This window comes from Lepisma saccharinum, chromosome 12, assembly GCF_977018435.1.
Source record: "Lepisma saccharinum chromosome 12, izLepSacc3.1, whole genome shotgun sequence".
Classification (NCBI taxonomy): domain Eukaryota; kingdom Metazoa; phylum Arthropoda; class Insecta; order Zygentoma; family Lepismatidae; genus Lepisma; species Lepisma saccharinum.
The window spans coordinates 52,274,384-52,296,441 of NC_139240.1; the positions used below are offsets into that span (position 1 = coordinate 52,274,384).

The following is a 22,058-nucleotide window of genomic DNA, read 5'->3' on the forward strand; positions in this document are numbered from 1 at the left end:
CTGATGTGGTAAGCATGCACAGAGATATTGGATTTTCATTTGCCGAGAAATATCTGTAAGATTTACGTTGACAGAGGGTAAGAAACCACTCCTCTTCACTCGTGCAATTGTCTAGAGGAGGGGCCAATTTTGAAATAATAATAAAAAGGCGTTTTCAAGCTCACCTGCTTGGTGTTGCAGCCTTGAGGTCATATTGTAAATAACAGTTGATACCTCATGTAAATTTGATCTCTGTACAGTCTGCCCTACAATTTTTATTGGACTGTTGAGGTTTTCATTTAAATCTGGTAATATCTACCAGTAAAACCCGTTAATGAAGGGAAATACCTGAAATAGGGGTTCTGCATTAACCAGATAAGTCTGTAGAAGATATACAGCTTCCATCTTCATGGTATGAAATTCTATATTTGAATATGACTACCTTATCTTCAGCATGTCACGAATCTATGTTTCTTTTAAAGCAATTCTTTCAACAGATTTGTCAGACGAAGTTCTATTTGGGGTCGCTGCTGGCATTATTGTCGCCGGGTACGAGACGACAGGCAATGCTCTGGCGTTCTGTTGCTACGAGTTGATGGTCAACGGCCACGTACAGGATACGCTGAGGCAGGAGATTGACGACTACTTGGAAGAATGCCACGGAAAGCTCTCTTACGAGGGCGTCCAGAAGCTTACAGAAATGGACAAGGTTGTTTCAGGTATGTTTCAACCTATTTCACCACCCTGGATACTTTTTATAAAATTCGGATGTTTTCAAATCAATAGATGATTTTGGAAGTATTCTGATCGCGCACAAGACATTCATTTTCCCCTATCACATCAGGATTTGTCACAATTTCACAATAAAAAATCTCACATTCGCCATTCCATTGCGGATATTACAGAAAGCAACATAGGAAATTCTTGCAAGGGAAATTTTGGTTGTTTACAACCCAATAGGTGATTCTGGAAATATTTTGAATGTTGATCACGGAAATAACCTAAATTTCTTCCCATCACGTCAGGATTTTTTCCACATTACTAACTTCTATCAACCCACCACATTATGACATCGAGTATTGGACATTTTGTTAAAGAAATTTTTATGAGGGATTTCGAAAATACAACTTAACAATCAAAGTTCATACAATTTCTAATGCTAATGTTTCTTGTGAAGTTAGAAGGTGAATAAATGCTTAATATTCTGCATGGATTTACAGTTCAAAATTGGAGGATTTGTATTGTAGAAAGCTAATATTTTACCACCATCTATACAGAGCCATCTATTGGGGAAATGATGGAACTACACATTTCATTGTGAAAATAGGCAGTTAATATATTCCTATTTTCTTTTAAAAAAAATTAAATGTGATGGGTAAAAATGGATTTCATTTTTGGAATCAGCATGCTGAAATTATTGAGAGACATCTGCGAGACATCCATGCAGGCCTGAGTTTTCAATCACATCCAACGGTTTTGGAGCTATGTAGTCTAAACAGTCTCCAAGCTACATGCAGCAATTTAAACAGTAACTTGGTAAGATAGTCTTCAGAGGATGTAAAGGTATTTCTTGAAGTTCTTACCACGATGCGCAAATTCTCTCTCTCTCTCCTTCTTCGGGTTCCTTACCCGGTGGAGGCACATTATGATAAAATCAACCAGAGAGAGATAGAGGAAGGAGGAGGAGACGAGGAGCCTTGTTTTCCATCTATCTCACATTTTGTCCTGATTCTTCTTACTTTCTTCCTCTCTCAGTCGAGGGAGGAGAAAAGATATAGAGAGGGGATTGGCGATAATAGAGAGAGGAAAGAGAGACACGATTATCTTTTATATAGCTCTCTCTCTCTCTCTCTCTCTCTCTCTCTCTCTCTGTGTCCTTGTTTTCTTTTACTCTCCCTTTCTTCTTCTTCTCTCTCTCCCTCAAAGAGAGAGCCCGAGAAAGAGTAATATATCCTTTTCCACTCCATTTCTCTCTCTCTCTCCTTCTAATTTTCTTTTTTTTCGGGATTTGGTGAGCAGGAGAGAGGGGAAAGAGGAGAAGAAAGGCCTCGTTTTATTTCTCTTAATTTTCTCATTTTTTTTATTTCCTTCTCCCCTATCGATTGAGAGACAAGAAGAGTAATAGAGGAGAATGATAATACACATACAAAGAGACTTGCTTATTTTTTCTTTCTCCCTCTCGCTCTACTTTCCTTTCTTTCTCTATCTCTCTCTCTCTCTCTCTCTCTGTGTGTGTGTGTGTGTGAGAAAGAGAGAGGGGGAGAGGAATTTTTATTTCTTACTCTCACCCAGTGATGTGCCGTAGACTATAAGTTTACGTCTACATGCGTTGTCTACACGTAATCTACGAGTATATTACATTGGGTTGTAGTTTACATAGACTACGTAGACAATCTAAAGTGCATTAAAATTAATTTTCAAGGGTTTCATGAAAGGAAAGTGACATTTTCAACTATATTCGTTCCTGACTAAATGAAAAGAACCCTATTTACAACAAAATTTCTCTTCTCTTCTATCATCAACTATGGAAGAAGATAAATAGTATGCAAAAAAAATAACAGATGGCAGTCGTGAGGCAAGAGTGGTCTTTTCCCCATAAAACAATAGAATATTTCCTATATTAGGTTTCTTCCTAGGTGAGAAATTGTTCGAATTTTGAAGAAAGTATGAAAAGTTCTCCTCACACATCAGCAACTGATACGCAATATAATTTTGTTTTACTTCCACGGCGCCCTTTGCTAAGTTATCACCTTTCGCCATGTTGTTTACAAAGATTACGTCATCTACGTGTATAAAATAGTCTACGTGTAGAATGTAGACTATCGTTGTTTACGCGTAGACGCACATCACTGCTCTCACCCTTTCTTCCTGCTTCCCCTACCCGAAAGAAGAATGAAATAGAGGAAAAGTATGAGGAGAATACTGAACTGTGTGAACCAAATCAACAGCAACAGATTTTGCCTATACATCACAGGTATCATCCACAAGAAACCAAACCTTCAAAAGAATTCTACGAATATTTTAACAAATGAAAGCGTCAAGTCCTGAGGCATTTGGACACAAATTTTACTGAAAGCCTTCTGAAGGCTAAAACCTCATGGATGATCGAGTCTATACCTTCAAGAGATAGGTTAGGATTCCTGATAACAGGTTTTGTGATCTTCCAAGATTATGGAGTGAATGGTGTCCACATTTTGAGGGACAGTTACGTAAACTGGCCTAAGTGGTTCTTTACCTTCGCTGCCAAAATGTTTCGTCCAGAAAAAACAAACCAGTTCTTTACTGCAGACTAGGAAGGACACTTGACGTTCAATGTAAAAGACAAAGTGTCAAGTTCTTGAGGTTTGTATTTACATACATTTTCCCCCCCCGTTCAACACTTTTGTCGGTGAAATAACCGTTACTAAATAAAGATCTCCAAGACAAAGCTAAAACAAATAAACATTTTTGTAACTGTGGACATTCATGTAAAAAAAATAGAATTTTAATTCACACCGTGCGTGAATTGAACGTATAATCAGATTGATTGAGTGCTTGATTTGCTTTATTTTACTTAGCTTTTTGTGCCACTTTTGGCTGGGATGAGTGATGACATGATGAAATTGATGAATGGACACTCACAAGCATCCATGCCAGGGATGTTCTAACCACTCCGCCACGGGCCGACACTTATCAGCAGAGAACGGATTTTATGTAAATACATATCTTTATATGATGTTAAAGTTAATGTTAATTTGTACTATATTTGTGGACTGAAGTAAGCAATTCTGAAACATTTTCCATTTTTTTTCACATACCGGTTGGCCAGAATTAAAGTTACCCAACTCAGAGCCCTCTGTAGCCTGTTTGAGGCATCGTAGAACTCTGGAAGTTGGTGAATCCACTATGCAGACCATGGGGAAGAGAATTGCGATAAAATAGTTCAATTTTCCGCCACCACGTTGAAATGTGGCGCTGTACTTCCATGATGGGTTGTACAAATAATCACGTTAAGTGATTTAGCTGAGTTATTAATTACAAAGACATTTGTTAGTGTCTGGAAGTTGCGAGAAAATAATCTCTCGTTTATTGCAAGATTGCAAGGTATAGGCAAATCCATAACCAATTGGAGCAGTTTACGTCATTATTACAGCACATCATGGAAGTACAGCGCCACATTTCAACCTGGTGGCGGAAAATTGAACTTTTTTTTATCTCCATCCTCTTCACCATGGTCTGCATAGTGGATTCACCAAATTTCAGAGTTCTACGATGCCTCAAACAGGCTACAGAGGGCTCTGAGTTGGGTAACTTTAATTCTGGCCACCCGGTATATTAGATTTTGGCACATATTTTATTTTATTTTTACATACAATTTCCATATATTCCATATTCATGCTATTACTACAATTTCCTTTCTTGTGTTAAAATACTGAAGGGTTTTCGTTCATCATATTCTATTCGTTTTGTACTATTTCTAATCTTGATAATAGACAATGCATTTGTTATCCTAAGATTCTTGTCGACAATAGAGAATTCAAGCTCCATTGCATATTTTATGCGATACTGAACGCAATTTCAGCCAATATAAATATGTCTTCAAGAGCAACAGGGGGAAAGTAAATTAAAGCACATGTTGTATTTAAAATTTATAGTTGTAATTAATGTCCTGTTTTTGTAATTCATTTTATTTAGGTAGGTGGGTTACTTCCTTAATGAAATTTACCATTTTTACAATTGAAAGTTCATATTTACTTCCATATTATGATTAAACTGACGAAATATTGATACGTTTACACTTTTTGGTACATAAAAATCCGAATCTAGGACAATTGCGATGAATCGAAAATCACGGACAATTGTGATGATTTTGACATTGAAGGTCATTTTACACATTAATGGCAGGACAATTGCGAATATCAGGACCTAACCTAACCAATGGCGCCACAGAACTAATAATGCTGTAGAAGGTTGGAACAACAGAATAAATAGGTGGCTTGGAAGACCGCATCCAAAGCCATCAAGCGTCAAGAACCAAGCAGAAGACACCAATATCAAATACATGCGGATAGAATTTAATCTTGAAGGTCAGAAAAGGAAGAAACGTGACAAGAGAGTTGGAAAGTGTATTCGCACAGATTTTTATGAGGAAACGGGTCACTTAAAAAGGTGTCTGTTGGCTCCAGTCCATGATCAGAAACTTGATTGAACCAAATTCCGAGTCGAAAATATCAATAATTCACATAATTGTCTTGTAAGAGGTATTGTACGGGGTGTTAAGTCACCCTTCAATTTGATACAAGATTTAAAATGTCCTCGCAATTCTTCACCCGCCCTTTCACTTCTGTGTTCATCGCAATTGTCCGCCATCGTAATTGTTCGTGTTGGAGATTTATCTCTAAAAACTAACCACCATATATCTTTTTTATAAAGGGTGTTTCATAAAGTGCGCAGGTTTTAAATCGCTTGCCATGTTTTTTTGTTTGAAGGTTGGCAACACTGTTCTTATTATATTCGTTATCTTTTATGATTCCGATTATTAATTGAGCAATTTTTATTTTTTATTTTCAGATACTCAGTTGAGTTGCCATGGAGCGGTTCACTATCGACCAACGCGTCGTTATAACAGAAACGGGAAGTGCTATGCAGAGACAGTTCGTAAACTGTCGACTATGCGGTAGCTATGCATTGTTTGCTTAACGGATATTGATTCCTGGCACCCCGACAACAATAGAAAAGTACGGGAAATCACATATTCACGGTTTCCAGTTCATCCAGCCCAGACCACTCCCCGTTTCTGTAATGTGTTTTCAAAATAACGACGCATTCATCGATAGTGAAATGCTCCTTGGCAACTCAACTGAACATCTGAAGAAAAAAAACAATTGCTCAATTAATAATCGGAATGATAAGAGATAACGAAAATGATAAGAACAGTGTTGCCAACCTTCAAACAAAATAATGACAAGCGATTTAAAACCTGCGCATTTTATGAAACACCCTTTATATTCAATTGTTTATTTTGTGTATATCCAGTGCTTTAAGAAAGCTGCACTCCCATTGGTCAGTTCATATCGGGTGCGGTGCCTAGTTGCCGCCATCTTTGCGCGGTAGCTTACTTCCGCCAGTGTTCGGGCAGAAGTCACTCCGGCAGCAGCCGATAGTCACCGAGTGGCGGATATTCATCAAAAAACGTAAGCCTAACGTGGCATATCAGTGAAGTGCAGTGATATGTAGTTCAGTATCACAGGAACATTACAGTGCTGATATCATTCAGTGAAGAACTAGTGACGTGTTATTGTAACATCGGCTTCCAACTTTATATACACAGTTTACTGAAGCAAGAGTGCAGGACAGTGTAATTACGTGTTATGTGTACATATTTATTATAATACAACGTTATAGTTTTTAGTATGTGCCTGCATTTTCTTTACACCTCAAGAAGATCGCGGTGAACTCGGCTCTATGGTGATCCAATCCATTCCAGGGAGACACTCACGGTCCTACCGGGCAGCAAACGCAGTCAGTCCGTCTACCTAAAAATCCATTCCCTGCTTACCAGATTCTCTCGAATCATTCCGAATATCTACTGAAAACGCTCTACGTTATTAAGTTTATCATTAAGGCAGAGGCGTCACCAAGTGGGGCAGAACATGTAGTGTCAACATTTGTTTTGCGAATTCCATAAAAAAAAGTGTAAAAATTATTCGCGGAAAGTCGATGTAAACTGGCTTACATTTTAATAGCTCTAGTAATATATATGTTATGTAATGCCAGTAATGTAATTATATAGCACAATTTCAAGTCTTCCACAGGCAGATACTGAAGTCCATCACTGGGTGAGTATAATGGGAAAACTTACAAGATTCGAACCCATGAGCTCTGGTTTCGACAGCGCGCTCTACCGACCCCTGGATCATAGAGGTGTGAAACTTAATACATTCTCAATGAGACATTTGAATTTTGTGAAAATTTTTCTTCCTATTACCGGAAAATAATTCCTTTTTTTGGATGAGACGAATATTACTTTTTTTCCTTTCAAGTTATGGCCCACCCAAATCTTTGAAAGCCATCCAGTGGCTGAAACTTACTACAAAATTTGGGGCTTAAATTGACAAGATGGTCGATTTTTACATAAATACACATGTATACTTCAACCATATCAACTAATTTAATCGTACATTGAGAACTTTGGATAAGCTTATACCAATAAGTTGAGAGATATTGCATACAACTGCATCCAAATATGTTTTTCTTTTAAATAGGGAGGAAAGTTATACATGCATTAAAATTATGAACGTAATATTTGCGAAACGTTGTACTTAATACAAAACAAATAATAAATAAGATTCAATACAATAACAGATAAGTGTACTAGAAACTAACAACTGAACATCTTTAGTTCAGTCACAAAGTACAGGATGACCATAATTAAAGTTCCCTTACTCAGAGCCAACTGGAGCCCATTTGAAGCAACAGATTGCGCTGAAACTTCAAGTTCCTATAGAGGCTAAGGATACCATGAGGAAGCGAATGCTGACTAGAAAAATAGTTCAAATTTTCACCACTAGGCGGAAATGTGGCGTTCAAATCTTGTGCAGAGCGAACAAGATCTCGGGAAACGCTTCGTGCGACCATTGATCTCACTGCCTCACGCTTGCAAAGGGTCATCTATGTTCGTGCATATTGAATAATGCTGTTCCGACATGAACTCATTACCATTACTGGTTGTTGTTACTCCAGCGCTACATTTCAACCTGGTGGTGAAAATTTGAACTATGTTTTCACCAGAATTTGTTTTCCAAGGTTTCCATAGCCTCTGTACCAAGTTTCAGCGCAATCCGTTGCTTCGACCCAGCTCCAGAGGGATTTGAGTAGGATGGATTTAATTCTATGCGCTACATTTGCACCTGGTGGTGAAAATTTGAACTACTTTTTTTATATATAAAAACGAGCTTCATAATGGTATCCATAGCCTCTATACCAAGTTTCGGCGCAGACTCTGATAGGGCAACTTTATTGTGAACACCCGGTATGTCAGGAGCAGAACAATTTGATACGCCCTCGTACATTGTGATACTTAATCCCGAAAGTAAACTATCATTAAAATAATAATACAGGGCTACTACAAAATAAATGCTTTATAAATCCAAAACTATTTATGTTATCAGGAAGCACTTTTCACTGTTTTATAAACTAATTCTTTAAGATTTGTTTCGGGAACTCACAGATGTTCAATATGTGCTCCTTGTGACACACGGCACACATCGAGACGATAATCAAATTCAACCCAAACCCGGTGTAAGATACCTGCGTCTATACTTTTCGAAGGTTGAGGAATAAAATAAAACGTTTTCTGAATGTTGAGCACACATAATAATTTGTTGTGGCATTTGTAGTTCCAAACTCGCCCTTGCTGTGGACTTTGTGGACTTCGCTGGAAAACAGTACGGACACGATCCACTTTTTCTTCTGACACGGTGGGTCTTCCCGAACTTTTGCCTTTACATAAACACCCTGTTGTTTCATATTTTCTGAACCAGTCGTAGGACGAGAGTCTAAAGTCGTTTTCACGTTCAGAAGACACAACGGCGCTTATGGAGAAACCGCACAGTGTTGTCAATACAGCGCTAGCTCATGTCGCCGGGAAATGATGAGCTTCCTTCACAATGAAGGTGTTACATATTTTGTATATATAATGCTATATTTTGTCACGTGTTGGGAAGCCTTTCAAGGGTTAATATGGTGTCTATGAATTTATGTGTACGTTGGAAACTGAAAGGTGATCTTCATTTCAGTATTAATGTCGACAGTAATGTAAACAAAAACAACGTGTATTTGCGACAGCACTAATGTTGGTCACAACAGCAGCATTGGAAATAATTGTCAATTATTAAATTTAAGTAATTGCAATTCTATTATAACAAACTGCATGAAGTTAATATTTTTACTGAATGGAAATAAAATAACAACTCGAAAACTTGGTGGTGATTAGCCGGAATGCTGCGGTAAGCCAGCACAAGATGGCCAGACAACGTCTCTTTACTTCGCGCGCGGTTCGGGTTAAAAAGAAACTCCAAATGCTTGGAAGTAATATTTCTGGGAACCTTTGAGTGGTTATAAAAAATAATTTCATTATTTTCTCCACAACTTTGTCGCTGGAAGTTTTTACTTGGAATTACAGAACAAAAAATGGCCAGCGATGACATTTTCTACTGCACGAATATAAAAAATCTCCACATACTTTATTTGAATATTTTTTAATGCGAATATGCTTTAAAGTATTGATAAATTCTAAGCACCACCGTCACCTATGACAATTAAAAAACAGTGTCAATTTTTTTCATAATGAATGCTTCAATTTTACGGCATGTTTCAACGTTAGGAATGAAAACAATGTAAAAATTGTGTTTTCACAGAAAATTTGCGTTTTTAATTTATATAAAATTATGTAAGCAAGTTACCAGTTTTTTGTGTTCACCATCGTATTCTCCACAAAATTTCCTGCAAAACTGCAGGTACCGATTTTACGTAAGCTAAATTTGTAAATCCAGAAATTTCACAACAGCGCGCTCGTATTTTCCCATAAGAAAAGCATTGTCCATAAGAGCCCATAGTGTCTTCTGAACGTGAAAACGACTATAGTAGGTGCTGGGTTTCCGAAACGTGTTCGAAAATGTCGTTGCGCGACAGTAACGGAGTTTGTTGTGGCTAGTTCAAGAACACAATATGATTCTTCAACAGCGCTTGCAGCCATCTTACAATTGTTGCGCCGGAACAGCAATCAGCGACAACAACAATCACGAACAATGTGTCCTAACGAAACTTCCACAGTTCCTCAACCTACCAGCGCAAAATTCATGTTGATATTACGAATAGTTTTTGTTTTATAATACATTGAAAGTGTCTATTTCAGCCCTGTAATAACCATATCCTTGTTTCAGAGGTTGTTAGGAAATACCCGTCCGTGAACTTCATCACCCGAAGATGCAACAAAGACTACCGCTTACCCGGAGAAGGCGTGACGATTGAAGAGGGGTCCCACGTGTACTTGTCAGTCCACGGGCTACACAGGGACCCGGAATTTTACCCGGACCCGGATAAGTTCGATCCGGAGCGGTTTAGTGAGGAGAACAGGAAGTCCAGGGAGAGCTTCACCTACCTCCCGTTTGGTGCAGGACCTAGGATGTGTGTAGGTGAGTGACCTTCAGAGTGAATTTACATATAAAGGTACACTCCTGTTCAGATAAAATGGCACATACTTCAACTGTCCAACTGTGAACAGGAGTGTACAAGTAAGATTCTATGTAGGGAGACCATAATGTTTTGACCCAGAAATGGGACATCCTGAAAAATAGGTTAGGCCTTCTCCTAAAAGTTCTGTTACTATTTATTGAAGTATGGATCACATAAATGATACATTATCTATATATAGTACAACAATGGATCTATGTTTGTTCCGGCGTAACTCTCGAACGCGTGGAGCAATTTCAACCAAACTTGGTACACATGTCACTTACAATCTGGAAAGAAATACTGTAGGAGTAAGACACCACTGGAACCCCTAGGGGGTGGGGGTGGGAAGGGGGTGACATGTAAAAATTATCTAAAACGACCGATATTACTGAGGAATCCATAATTTTCGGGGTCGCTAAGATGAATAGTGACTCTCCCAGTGACGTTCAATTTATTTATTCTTGCTCCTGGAGGTGAAACTAAAATGGTAAATTTCTTATCTCCGGAAAACGACTGAAATTTGCTACTTCATTTAATTTCAATACTCGTACTTACGTATTCTGCATTGAGAAACATTGTTGAAGGTGGCATTTCGCTTATTTCACGGAAATAAGCTCTATTTGTGACATATCGAGTAAGTTTTCTTAGTTTCTTTTTTACTTCGGTAAGACGCAAAATGGCGGTCACAGTTTCACTACCGTACTCGGCTTGCAGTGTTTCCACCCCACTGCACCCAAAAATACCTACGTAGCCCCACAAACCATTGACGCATAGCCCCACGAACCATTCATACATAGCCCCACGAACCATTTCCGGTAAGGTTAGGTTAGGTAGGGTCACGTTTAGGTTACAATAGTTAAAAATAGGTTTAGAAAAAATATGCGTAGCCCCACACACCATTCTCGCATAGCCCCACGAACCATTGACACATAGCCCCATGAACCATTGACACACAGCCCCACAAACCATTTGCGGAAACATACCTTCTTCAGTTACAAAAACACGTGTTTGGAAACACTGACCGGGATTATGTCATCACACACAGGCTACATCCACGTTGAAGTAAATGGATACAAGAGCCTTCGTGCATCGGTCACACATTTATATCGAAAAATAGATGATTTACCAACAAAATTCAATGAACGATGCGAGAAAACACTTCCCCGAACTTCCACAACTATAAAGAAACTGCAGTCGGTAAGTAATTTCTCCTGTAAATTTGAAGAAATTTGTTTTTCGGAGATAAGAAATTTACCACTAAAAATGTTGCTTATAATCAAGTTTTGAGTTAACTTAATATTATAGTGAATTTGTAAAAGATTTTACTTTATAATTTGTGTACTGTGCTTATACTTTTAAATACCTGTAAATAGCATTAGTAGTAACATCTTACACTATAGTTGGAATTCATTATTTTCCTGTCTCCGGGCAACGCCGGATAATCAGCCAGTAAATTATAAGTGAAATATCATCGATATCCCATTGTCAAAAGGTATTAATTACTACAATCGCAGTATGACTTGCATAGCGTTTCTTGTCCTTTCTGATAAATCTTTATGCTGAAGTTGAGTAATACCAGTAGTATTTAGCAGAAGAACCTATCTTCTTGAGAACAGCTTCATTCTTCATCAATCTTTTATAAGTTTCCCCGAAAACGAAAACCTTACCCCACATACCCTGTGTCAAGACGCAGGAACTTTAAATTCTTGTTGCAATTCCGTAAGGAAACTGCATGCTTATTTACTGCTCTACAAATAACAGAATACTCTTTTTCAGCATGAAAATTCTCAAATTTAGACTTGGTTTTCAAGATAACTCCTAGACTTTTATAAAACGGGACAAATGGTGGCTCCTTAATAATGTGGACGGGGCAACTGGGACACGCCTCTGAAACGGGACTGTCCCGGTCAAAACGGGAAGTATGCTCACCCTAATTCTATGGCAAGAAGCAAGATGGTGCTACTGCAGAAAAACAATTTTTTTTCAAAATAGCTAAATTATATTAAGTTTCTAAAATCGCAATAGCAATTAAAATTTTGAAAAAAAAATCGGATGTATAGTAGACCGGGGGAAATCGGGTAAAAATATTTGTTTGTCTCTGCGACATTAATACTTTGTTGTAAAAGCTACATACTTAAAACAAAAAACAAACTTTAAAGTATGCAAATGACATGAGAAAGAGAAGTTTTAATAATTTCTAATAGATTACATTATAGCACATGTTGTACAAAAGCCAGTGGTGCTTCTACGCGTAAACAACGATAGTCTACATTCTACACGTAGACTATTTTATGCACGTAGATCACGTAATCTATGTAAACAACATGGCAAAAGGTGATAACTTAGCAAAGGGCGCCGTGGAAGTAAAACAAAATTATACTGCGTATCAGTTGCTCATGTGTGAGGAGAACTTTTCATACTCTTTCTTCTAAATTCGAACAATTTCTCACCTAGGAAGAAACCTAATATAGGAAATATTCTATTGTTTTATGGGGAAAATACCACTTTTGCCTCACGACTGCCATCTGTTGTTGTTTTTTTGCATACTATTTATCTTCTTCCATAGTTGATGATAGAAGAGAGGAGACATTTTGTTGTAAATAGAATTCTTTTCATTTCGTTAGGAACCAATATAGTTGAAAATGTCACTTTCCTTTCATGAAACCCTTGAAAATGCACTTTAGATTGTCTACGTAATTTATGTAAACTACAACCCAATGTAATCTACGCGTAGATTACGTGTAGACAACACATGTAGACATAAACTTATAGTCTACGGCACATCACTGACAAAGGCTTATTGTGACACGTTTTTCCACAGTTATGCGGGGGATAAACTGGATCAGTTCTTGTGTAAATCGAGTCGCCAGCCATTTTATTGTTTCCACCTACATCCTCTTTGAGTCCAGAGACATTAACGCCACGTTCGTTTTATTACAATCTATAATCCTGACATTGAATCCAGTCACCTGCCTTCTGACTCCTTTTATCACTGTGTGACATTTTGCAGAATTTCTTAACGTAGAATAAACTTACTTAGAAAAAAATACATTTTACCGCATTTTGCAGTTCACAATTTTTTCACATAACAAAATTTCGCATGTTGGTAACATTGCTCCCCCTACATTAACTTAAACGGCAAGGAGTTGAAGTTAAATTTTACAAATCCATGTAGTATTACTTTCATCTAAAACAATATTTGGTGTTAAAATGGACTGATAAAAAATCTTAAAATACTTAAAATACCCTTTTATCATTTGTCAAGAGTAACACATATTCTACAGTTCTCGTAGCAAGTGATATACTAACATACCAGGTGACCAGAATTAAAGTTACCCAACTCAAAGCCCTCTGTAGCCTGTTTGAGGCATCGTAGAACTCTGAGATTTGGTGAATTCACTATGAAGACCATGGGGAAGAGGATGACGATGAAAAAAGAAAAATAGTTCAATTTTCCGCCACCAGATTGAAATATGGCGCTGTAATAATGTACAAATGTCATCATCATCTTTCTTAACCCATGCGTCGTCATGAGTCCCTTTCGAAGTCCTTTCGCATGACGATAAACTCGCAGTGCAGCTGCACTATTACTACCGTTCTGATAAAACAACTTCACCAGCAATGCACGTTCTTTCTTATTTAATGGCATGGTGATCACTTCCGAACTTTTGTTCAGCACTCACGTTAAGCGATTTTGCTGAGTTATTAATTACAAACACATTTGTTAGTGGCTGGAAGTTGCGAGAAATTAATCTCTCGTTTATTGCAAGATTGCAAGGTACAGGCAAATCCATAACCAATTGGAGCAGTTTACGTCATTATTACAACCCATCATGGAAGTACAGCGCCATATTTCAACCTGGTGGCGGAAAATTGAACTACTTTTTATGATACAAATATACCTACAAGTCTATCAATATACGCTGTATAAAATACACCTTATTATTATTAACTTCGTTGTCCATACTGATTCCGGACAAAAGAGACAGATCTGTACAATAATCTATTTGTTTATGTATCTATAACAATACAAATTCCTTTAACTTTAAATATTAATGTTACAAGTGCATTAAAAAGCTTAAGTTTGAACATATAAAACGTACAGTTGCTGGTTTTTCACACGCGGTTATAGAATGGCACCAACAAAGAAGACAGACCAACGTCAACTAGCTCACTCTTCCTGGGGTCTTAGCACAAACTGTTCGTTCTCTAGGCAGGTGGCAGCACATATTGAAACTGGAATGAATTATTTCCGTTTTGTCTGGCAGTTATAAGCGCATAAATTCAAAACGACCCGAATCCCCCCGTGATCCGATTTCCCCCTGTCTACCCTATTAGATTTTAATAGTTTTATTACACCTATAGGAGTGCGCACTCTCCGATTAGGAGATGGGGCAAAAACCTTCATGAAATAAGAACTACAGCCCATCTCAATGCTTCACAAACTCTGTATTAATGCGCACAAAACGGTGAGTCAGAGACCCCCAAAATACCATCACTGTGTACAGTTAATGTATTTTTGGTGTAATTATAGGACGATGTACCTCTGTTTCAGGAAGTGATCGAATATTTACTATAAATAAAGAAAAACAGAGATAAACAAAATTCACAGCTCATCTTAAACTAAACCTTTCACTACACACATGCTTGCGAATTGAATGCACATGTACTTACAAATATTGGATAGCATATGAAACACTGTAATTGTTAGTCCTACATTAGAATGGACGTCTATAATTTTACGATAATATCCTGCCCTACAATCTTAGTTTTTGTTCAGTTTAAACACCTCCACTAGAGCTCTCGCCACGAAAACAGCCCAGTCAAGGTCACGCCACCCACCTGCAGTGTTGCCAACGAGCAACAATTTCAACCGACGAAATCAAACGCGTACGTACAACGCGCGAAGTGTCGGCTGAGCAGCTTAGAAGAATTGTGGCAACCCTGGAGGGCTAGGGGGTGTGGAGGAGGCAAGGGGAAGCTCCGACCTTGACAGGACTGTTTTCGTGGCGAGAGCTTTAACACACTGACACCTTCGAATTAGGTAAGAAATAATGCATTATAAATGGCATCTCTTGTTTTAAAGAGAAAAATGTTGTTTTATAACCTTACATTGATGAAAATATTCTGGGGTAATTTGCCCCCTTTGCTCTCACTTGCGCACGCCTCTTGACACCGAAATCCTGTTTTACATACTTCCATACGAGATCAATTTTCTTTAATATGACCTTGTTTTGTTCAACAACAGAGGGCGCTACGAAGACAACAAACCATTCTGGACTTGTAAATAATAATACACGTTTCAAGATATTTAGTTTTATAGAATTTGTGCTAATGCTTGTTTCAGTAACAATAATTCAACTCATTCTGATAGGAGACACGATCAAGACTTAATTCGTCCTCGTATTATAATTAACTCGTAATTTTCTTTTGTTTTGTAATCCTTATTAAACAGCTGAGAGCAATTATGCAGTCTAACTTTGCATCCTGGTGTTGTTGTAAACAAAGTAATGTACTATTTCTGGAGCAGACATTTGTCTGCTTTTCTGGCACTCTTTAAAATCATTCATCTGCAGTGGTGGTGCCAGAGAAAAACAAGGGTGGCCAAACGCCCCTAGACGATGAGTCAACTGCCCCTTAGCGCCCACTCAGCTACAAGATGTACTCCTTTAGCGAAAACATGCATTTTTTTTGTATGGAATAAATTTTATTGTTTGCTGTTTAGGCGTTCAAAGACTCCTACTGGTGTTCTTGTTTCTTGATTTGTTTCTTGTTTCTTTATCTGCCACTTTCGGCCAATAAGGATGAGTGATGGTATGATAAATTTGAGGAAGGGGTACACAAAGGAAACCATGTCCAATCCGGGATCCGTACCCGGGACCTCTGGCGTCTTAGCGCGGTGTGATGTCCACTCGGACCGGTGTGCGTCCGACCGTCTATTCCCCTGTGACGTCACTTGTCAGTGGTCATAATCGAGAGAGACATCTATTGTTAATCTCCCAAGTTGATGATGAGTTCATTCTCAGTTATTCCAGAATATCTTTCTTAGCCTACCATTATATATCTTAGTCAACAATGGAATATATCATTTGTTGTACTTTTCAGGAATGCAGCTTTCATTGTTAGAGCTGAAGGTCGCCCTGGTGTATACACTGAGCCACTTCGAACTCCATCCATGCAAGGGGACGCCCAAGGAAGTAGGACTTCACCCAAAGGGACTCTTCGCCCTTCCGGACAAACCCTTATGGTTGCAGCTGGTCAGTAGGAAGGACAACAGAAGACCAGCAACAATATGAAGCCTAGAAGAGGACTATTAGTGTTGTGAAGTGTTATAGAGAGAGAGAGAGAGACTTTGAAAATACATATTTATTTGAAAGAGAAAGTTTACTGCAGAAAGGATCAACTCACACCAGTGTTGCCAAGGACCACAATTTCTTTCCAAGAACAGGGTGGGGGTTGCAACAATTGACGGTTACAATAGTCGAGCTGTAGTTAGGCAGCGGCTGCAGGAAAAGGTCAATCAGTGTTGCCAGGGACTATATTTATCTTTCCTAGGTACCAAATTTCCCCTTTTCGCACAAATTTCCCTTTCATCTCGGAAATGTTGAAATTGTGATCACAATATATCATTTTTTATTATTATTATTACTTCCATTGATCTTAACGAAAACATAAATTGAATGAAAATGAGGGTTTGAGTTTTGTTCTAAGTCCACTTTTATACACAGATAGGAAAATTTGGACTGAACCTACAGTTTAAAGTGAAATCCGAACCACTATGTGCCTCCACCGGGCATCGAGAATGAAAATAAGGAATAAATAAATACAATTAGATTTTAAATGTATGATATTATTAACACTTCAAAGGAGCTTTGTGTGCGACGGATACCTTAAAATTTCCATCCAATTTAGATATTTTTTCAAGAGTTTCTAACTAACTTCTAACCTGAATCGAGTGGAATTTCCTGTAATCTGGCAACACTGCCTCGCCAAAGTTTAATGAAGGTTTTTCCAACAGGATTACAATCTGCAAACAAATCACAGACACTGAGTTGAGCGCATTCTTGGAAGCTTGAATATAGCATTATCTTATATCATTGACTGCACTGTTTCCTCTTCCAGGAAATGCCTTTGGGTTAATGCTTTTTCCAGATTCCAATGAGGCAACGACCTTGCGCTCTATGAAGAACCGTTTAATGGCTTCTAATGATTGAGCAGCTGCATCGGGCAGACAAGTAGCACACCTTGACCAGCCTGCACAGAACCTGTGCATTTGTCATTATGATATGCGACTGAGTTCCAAGGTTATTCGCTCCAGGTGGGCATAATATCCTTAATCACGCGTTGATTGGTCGACGGCGCGCGTGCTCATAGTTCGTAATCACCAATTATTCTTCGTTCTCGTTAAGAACTTGGCATGTTAACTGCAGACATGCAACACATACGCGTGCGAACACACACGATCGACGTGACTTTCTTGGAGTTATCGCCCGTGGTCTACGGAACCCACAAGATGTTCGCGAAGACTTGAAGACATGTTACGTCATGACCTCCAATGCAAACACAAATAATAGTGTGAAATTATAGTTTTCTTCTGTTCTTCATTTTACAAATAAGTACACAAGCAGTGTTTGGAAAGTTTCTTTTTAAAAATTACTGACTTACAGTTTACCTGTTTTAAAAAGTAACTCGGTTTAATGATTAAACATAATCAATGATCATTCATTGTAATAAGAAAAATATTATAAAGACTTACATGTGTTTCATTTATGTTTCTGGTACAGTCACATATACTTCTGGGATGTAACAATTCCAGCGGGAGTCAATAGAATTGTTACAACCGCAACCTAGAAATGTACGTGAGTGTACATAATAAATTGATTGATTGATTTGGTTTATTTTACTTCGCTTTTCTGTCAATTTTGGGTAATCTCGAAGATGAAGAGATGTGATGATATGATGATGATGACAGGACAATTGTATAAACCAGGATAACCACATTGATTGGCTAAAACTTAAGGAACAAGCTGTGTTTGAATGACTTTAATTCGAAGAAGAGTTCGTATGCTGGCCACGGTTCTTAGCATACAGTGGCATCGAATCCACTAGCGCCTGTTTCGTCTCTTCGGTTCCAAGTTCAACAATATCCCCTCCCTCAACAATGACTTCTTTCATGTTCGACTATCACGTTACAAATGGATACAACAATCCAATCAAACCACTTGTGTCCTCTCGCTCAATTAGAAATTGCAAGAAAGAGTGGATGTTCTAATACACACAAAGAAGCCTAGCTTATTTACATTAGGCGGTTCCACGAATACCCTTTCACCTTAACATCCATAGAAAACTCATACATGGGCAGAGTTGCTCTTCTCAACGCTACAGCAGATATTCAATTTAACAATTTAAGCGTTGTAAATTAACTGTGAAAGTAACTTCCATTAGTAATAGTAGTAGTTAGTTACTTTTAGAAGTACATCCCGTGAGGGCCGGGGCCTACTACCGAAGGCCAGTCTCACTCCCACCTGCTGAGGTGGAAGAACATCCAACCAGTTATGGGGTGACGTGTGGTCAGCAAGACTAACCCTCAGTTGTTGTAGGCTTCCATGACCTGAGTTACAGTTTTAATTCCTCAATAATATAATAATAAGCGTTTAACACTGAGATAAACTGTTTGCAGAGCCATCTATGGGCACGACATAACGAGACCTGTAAGTGAAATGTTATTAGGTCATTCGGTATTATTACTATTATTGCAATATGAGTATTGTAACAAAGTGTATTGCATAACTGAACTAAGAGATCCGTAATGGAAATAATTATAAATTAATATTCGATGCACTTTAGAACTTCAAATACTGAGTACGACACTGGAAGTCAAAGTACTGGGTGCCTCATAAATCCGTTAACAAGTATAATTAATGTATTTTCTTAACAAGGGTAAAGCCGTACAGACAGAAGTTATTACAAAAAGATAGTTGTGAACGCTACAGTAATCTACATAAATGCTCAAAATGCCCTTGTCAATGCAAACATGACATTTATTCAATACAGAAGCACAAATGTTCTGGGATATAATCAGTGTGTAATCCCAAGATGTTCAAAGCATTTACGCTAAGTGTCTTGAAACGAAGTGGAGACCATGTTCACATTAAATCTATGGATTGACTCATTCAAGTTCTGCCAAAAATAGAAGCCACTTATGACAGAATACCGATGATGATATATCCATATACCCATAATTGGCATAAATGAGGCATCTTCTATATATATAAAAATGTATGTATGTATGTTTGTTCCGGCATAACTCTCGAACAGCCGGACCCTGTGGGCGAGTGGTTAGCACATCGCGCTGCGACGCCAAGGGTCCCGGGTTCGAATCCCGCTCGGGCTTGGTTGTTTGTGAATGTCCATTCATCAATTCATCACTCATCCCCATCTTCGCAAATTAGCCAAGAGGCACAAAACGCGAAGTAAAATAAACTAAATCAATCATAACTCTCGAAGGCCTGGAGCGATTCGGTCCAGGAGAGAAAAGCAGCAAGCGTAAATTGGTTCTGGACCGTAAAAAACCTTGTTATCTGTGAAGTATTTAAATTCCGTCCAGGAACCATATTTTCGGATCAATTTAAATTCGGTCTGGGAACCTTTTTTCGAGGTCAATTTAAATACGGTCCAGTAACCTTTTCTCAATGAAACAACATGTAACTTGGACCGAATTTAAATTCTACGTTCCTGGACCATTAACATCCCTGGTTTTGTGCTTTGGTGTGTGCATGATCCTCCAGTCACCAGTGCCATGTACTCGTCGCGGCGATTATGCGGAAAAGCGACGCAATATAAGAATCCCGGCCAGCCTCTTTCATCAATTTCATCTAACCAGTACTCATCGCCACCGTCGCGATTAGCCAAAAGTGGAAGAAAAGCGACGCTAAACGACAACAATACAATTCCCGTCAATTACCAGTTCATTCTCATCGTCTCGACTAACCTAAAACGGCAAAACACAACGCAAAGTAACTAAATTCAAAATTAATACATGGGCTAAATTTGAAATGCCTGATGAAGCTTTAAATGTACATTTGTGTGCCCTTAAAAAATGTTAATTCAGAAGGTTAACATGCAGAAGCTAATCGCGCGAACCAAACAATCGACAATGTGGCTTATATGATCGCTAATGACGGTTATGATAACTACAATAAAATTTAAAGGACTTTGAAGGTTAAACATAATTGTCATAAAAGTTGATGTTCTTGGAAAAGAATCAAGTTGGATCCGTAGCTAAGTGCAAAGTCGCTGAAGAAAAAAAACGTGACGTTGCATCTACCCTTACCAAGGGATTTCTCAAAGTTTTGTTATAGCAGGCCTAATGCATTTATAATTCGGTGTTATGCGTACTAATTTTCATAAAATACAGTTGATTTGTACGTAACCAAGCTACAGCAATGTCAGAGAAGCGACAGTTGCTACTGGTCACCATGGACAACAGAAAGAGGAAAAGTTACACACTTGATCAGAAAGAAAAATTTACACGGGAAGTGGACGCTAATCCACATAAAACTACGAGGGAAAGTCAAAAATTATCCGCAATTTTAAGATAACTTCCTTTAGGTTGGCCACACTGCCTTCAGTGTTCGCGTACTGAAAGATGGTACTCTTGTGGTTATGTGGCCGAGGTTTCATATTAATCGCTCCATCTTCTTTGTTTTCTTAACGGAATAAACATGGCCGCGCTACTGGCAGTGTGCACCAAGCTAGAACAGTGATCAATGATCCGTTCTCTGCTCCGAAACAGTGTTGCCACATGAAGGTAAATTTCCCTTTTTGAAGGGAAATTTGGAGCTAATTTTAAGTTAAAAGGGAAAAGGGAAATTCGATGAAAAATAGCGAATTTTCAGGGAAATTTCAAGACAGAGTCAACATTAATTATATTAAACATTATAAGTAATAGATTCCAGTTTTGAAAATGAGAACTTATTATTTTTTTTTGTGGTATACTTTGTTCTGAGAGGAAGGGTGGAATTTGGGTTGACCCACATCTGGCTACCGTTTGGGGGCGGAGGTCATTAACCATTCACTTTATGTCCCGGTTTTGGGAGTGGGAGTCCGAGGGTATTGTTTATGTAAAGCTTTCCACGGTTCTCTGAATTTTGCCTCAAACAATACACATGTAAACCATAAAGTTCTCTTTGTCGAAAACTATCTTTACCAGTCTTCATTGGACACTGGGTTATTCGTCGTGTGCGAGTGTTTGGTGGAAGGTTGTGCCCTTCTTGGACGATGGAAGAACAACGGAAACGAAGGAAACGATCTGCAACTCCAGAATATGTTAGAAAACGTCATGAAGAATTATCGGAAGATGAAAAAACACCGCGGAAACAAGTTAAAAAATTCCGTGCAGAGTGGCAAGAAGTGACCAACAATGGATTAAATTTTAATAAAAACTTGCTGTGTTTTAGAAGTTTCTACCTAATATGTGAAATTTACCAGAATAGAACATTTGCTCAGGTATGTACTATATATATATATTTTTTAATAAAACGTGTATACTCAAGCGCCGAACTTCATATGTGCGCCTTACTAGAACAGCATTTTGTGATGGTGTGATAAAGACAAGGGGCATTGGCCTCCCTAAATCCAATCTTTGTTTGTGTGTTTTGCTTTTTACTGACGAAAATCTTCAGTTGCCAACTTTAACATAATTTTAGCTTTCATCTCAAAACAAAAAAAAAAAATTGGCTTGGTTTAGCAATAAAATCTAAATCTTCAAAAAAAACATTTAAAAGTTATTGATTTTATTGTTTATTGATTTGGTTTATTTTACTTCGCTTTTCTGGCACTTTTGGCTAATTGCAAAGATGGGG

General features: G+C 38.1%; 2 protein-coding genes across 3 annotated transcripts in view; one reads left to right on the forward strand and one right to left on the reverse strand.

Annotated features, from left to right (window-relative positions):
• LOC145996067 (facilitated trehalose transporter Tret1-like) overlaps positions 1–22,058 on the reverse strand; it is a 234,622-nt gene that overhangs the window by 129,667 nt on the left and 82,897 nt on the right. The window lies entirely within an intron of this gene.
• The window catches only part of LOC145996066 (cytochrome P450 6j1-like), a 260,095-nt gene that overhangs the window by 13,892 nt on the left and 224,145 nt on the right, over positions 1–22,058 (forward strand). Inside the window, exons 3-5 of one of the 2 annotated variants that reach the window (XM_083132298.1) lie at positions 477–698; positions 9,903–10,154; positions 16,300–17,940. The exons of the other annotated variant lie outside the window; for it this stretch is intronic. Of the exons in view, the coding sequence (XP_082988424.1) occupies positions 477–698; positions 9,903–10,154; positions 16,300–16,490 (665 nt within the window). The 3' untranslated portion in view covers positions 16,491–17,940. Of the gene's footprint in view, positions 1–476; positions 699–9,902; positions 10,155–16,299; positions 17,941–22,058 lie in introns of those variants that run through there. 2 annotated transcript variants of the gene reach the window in all.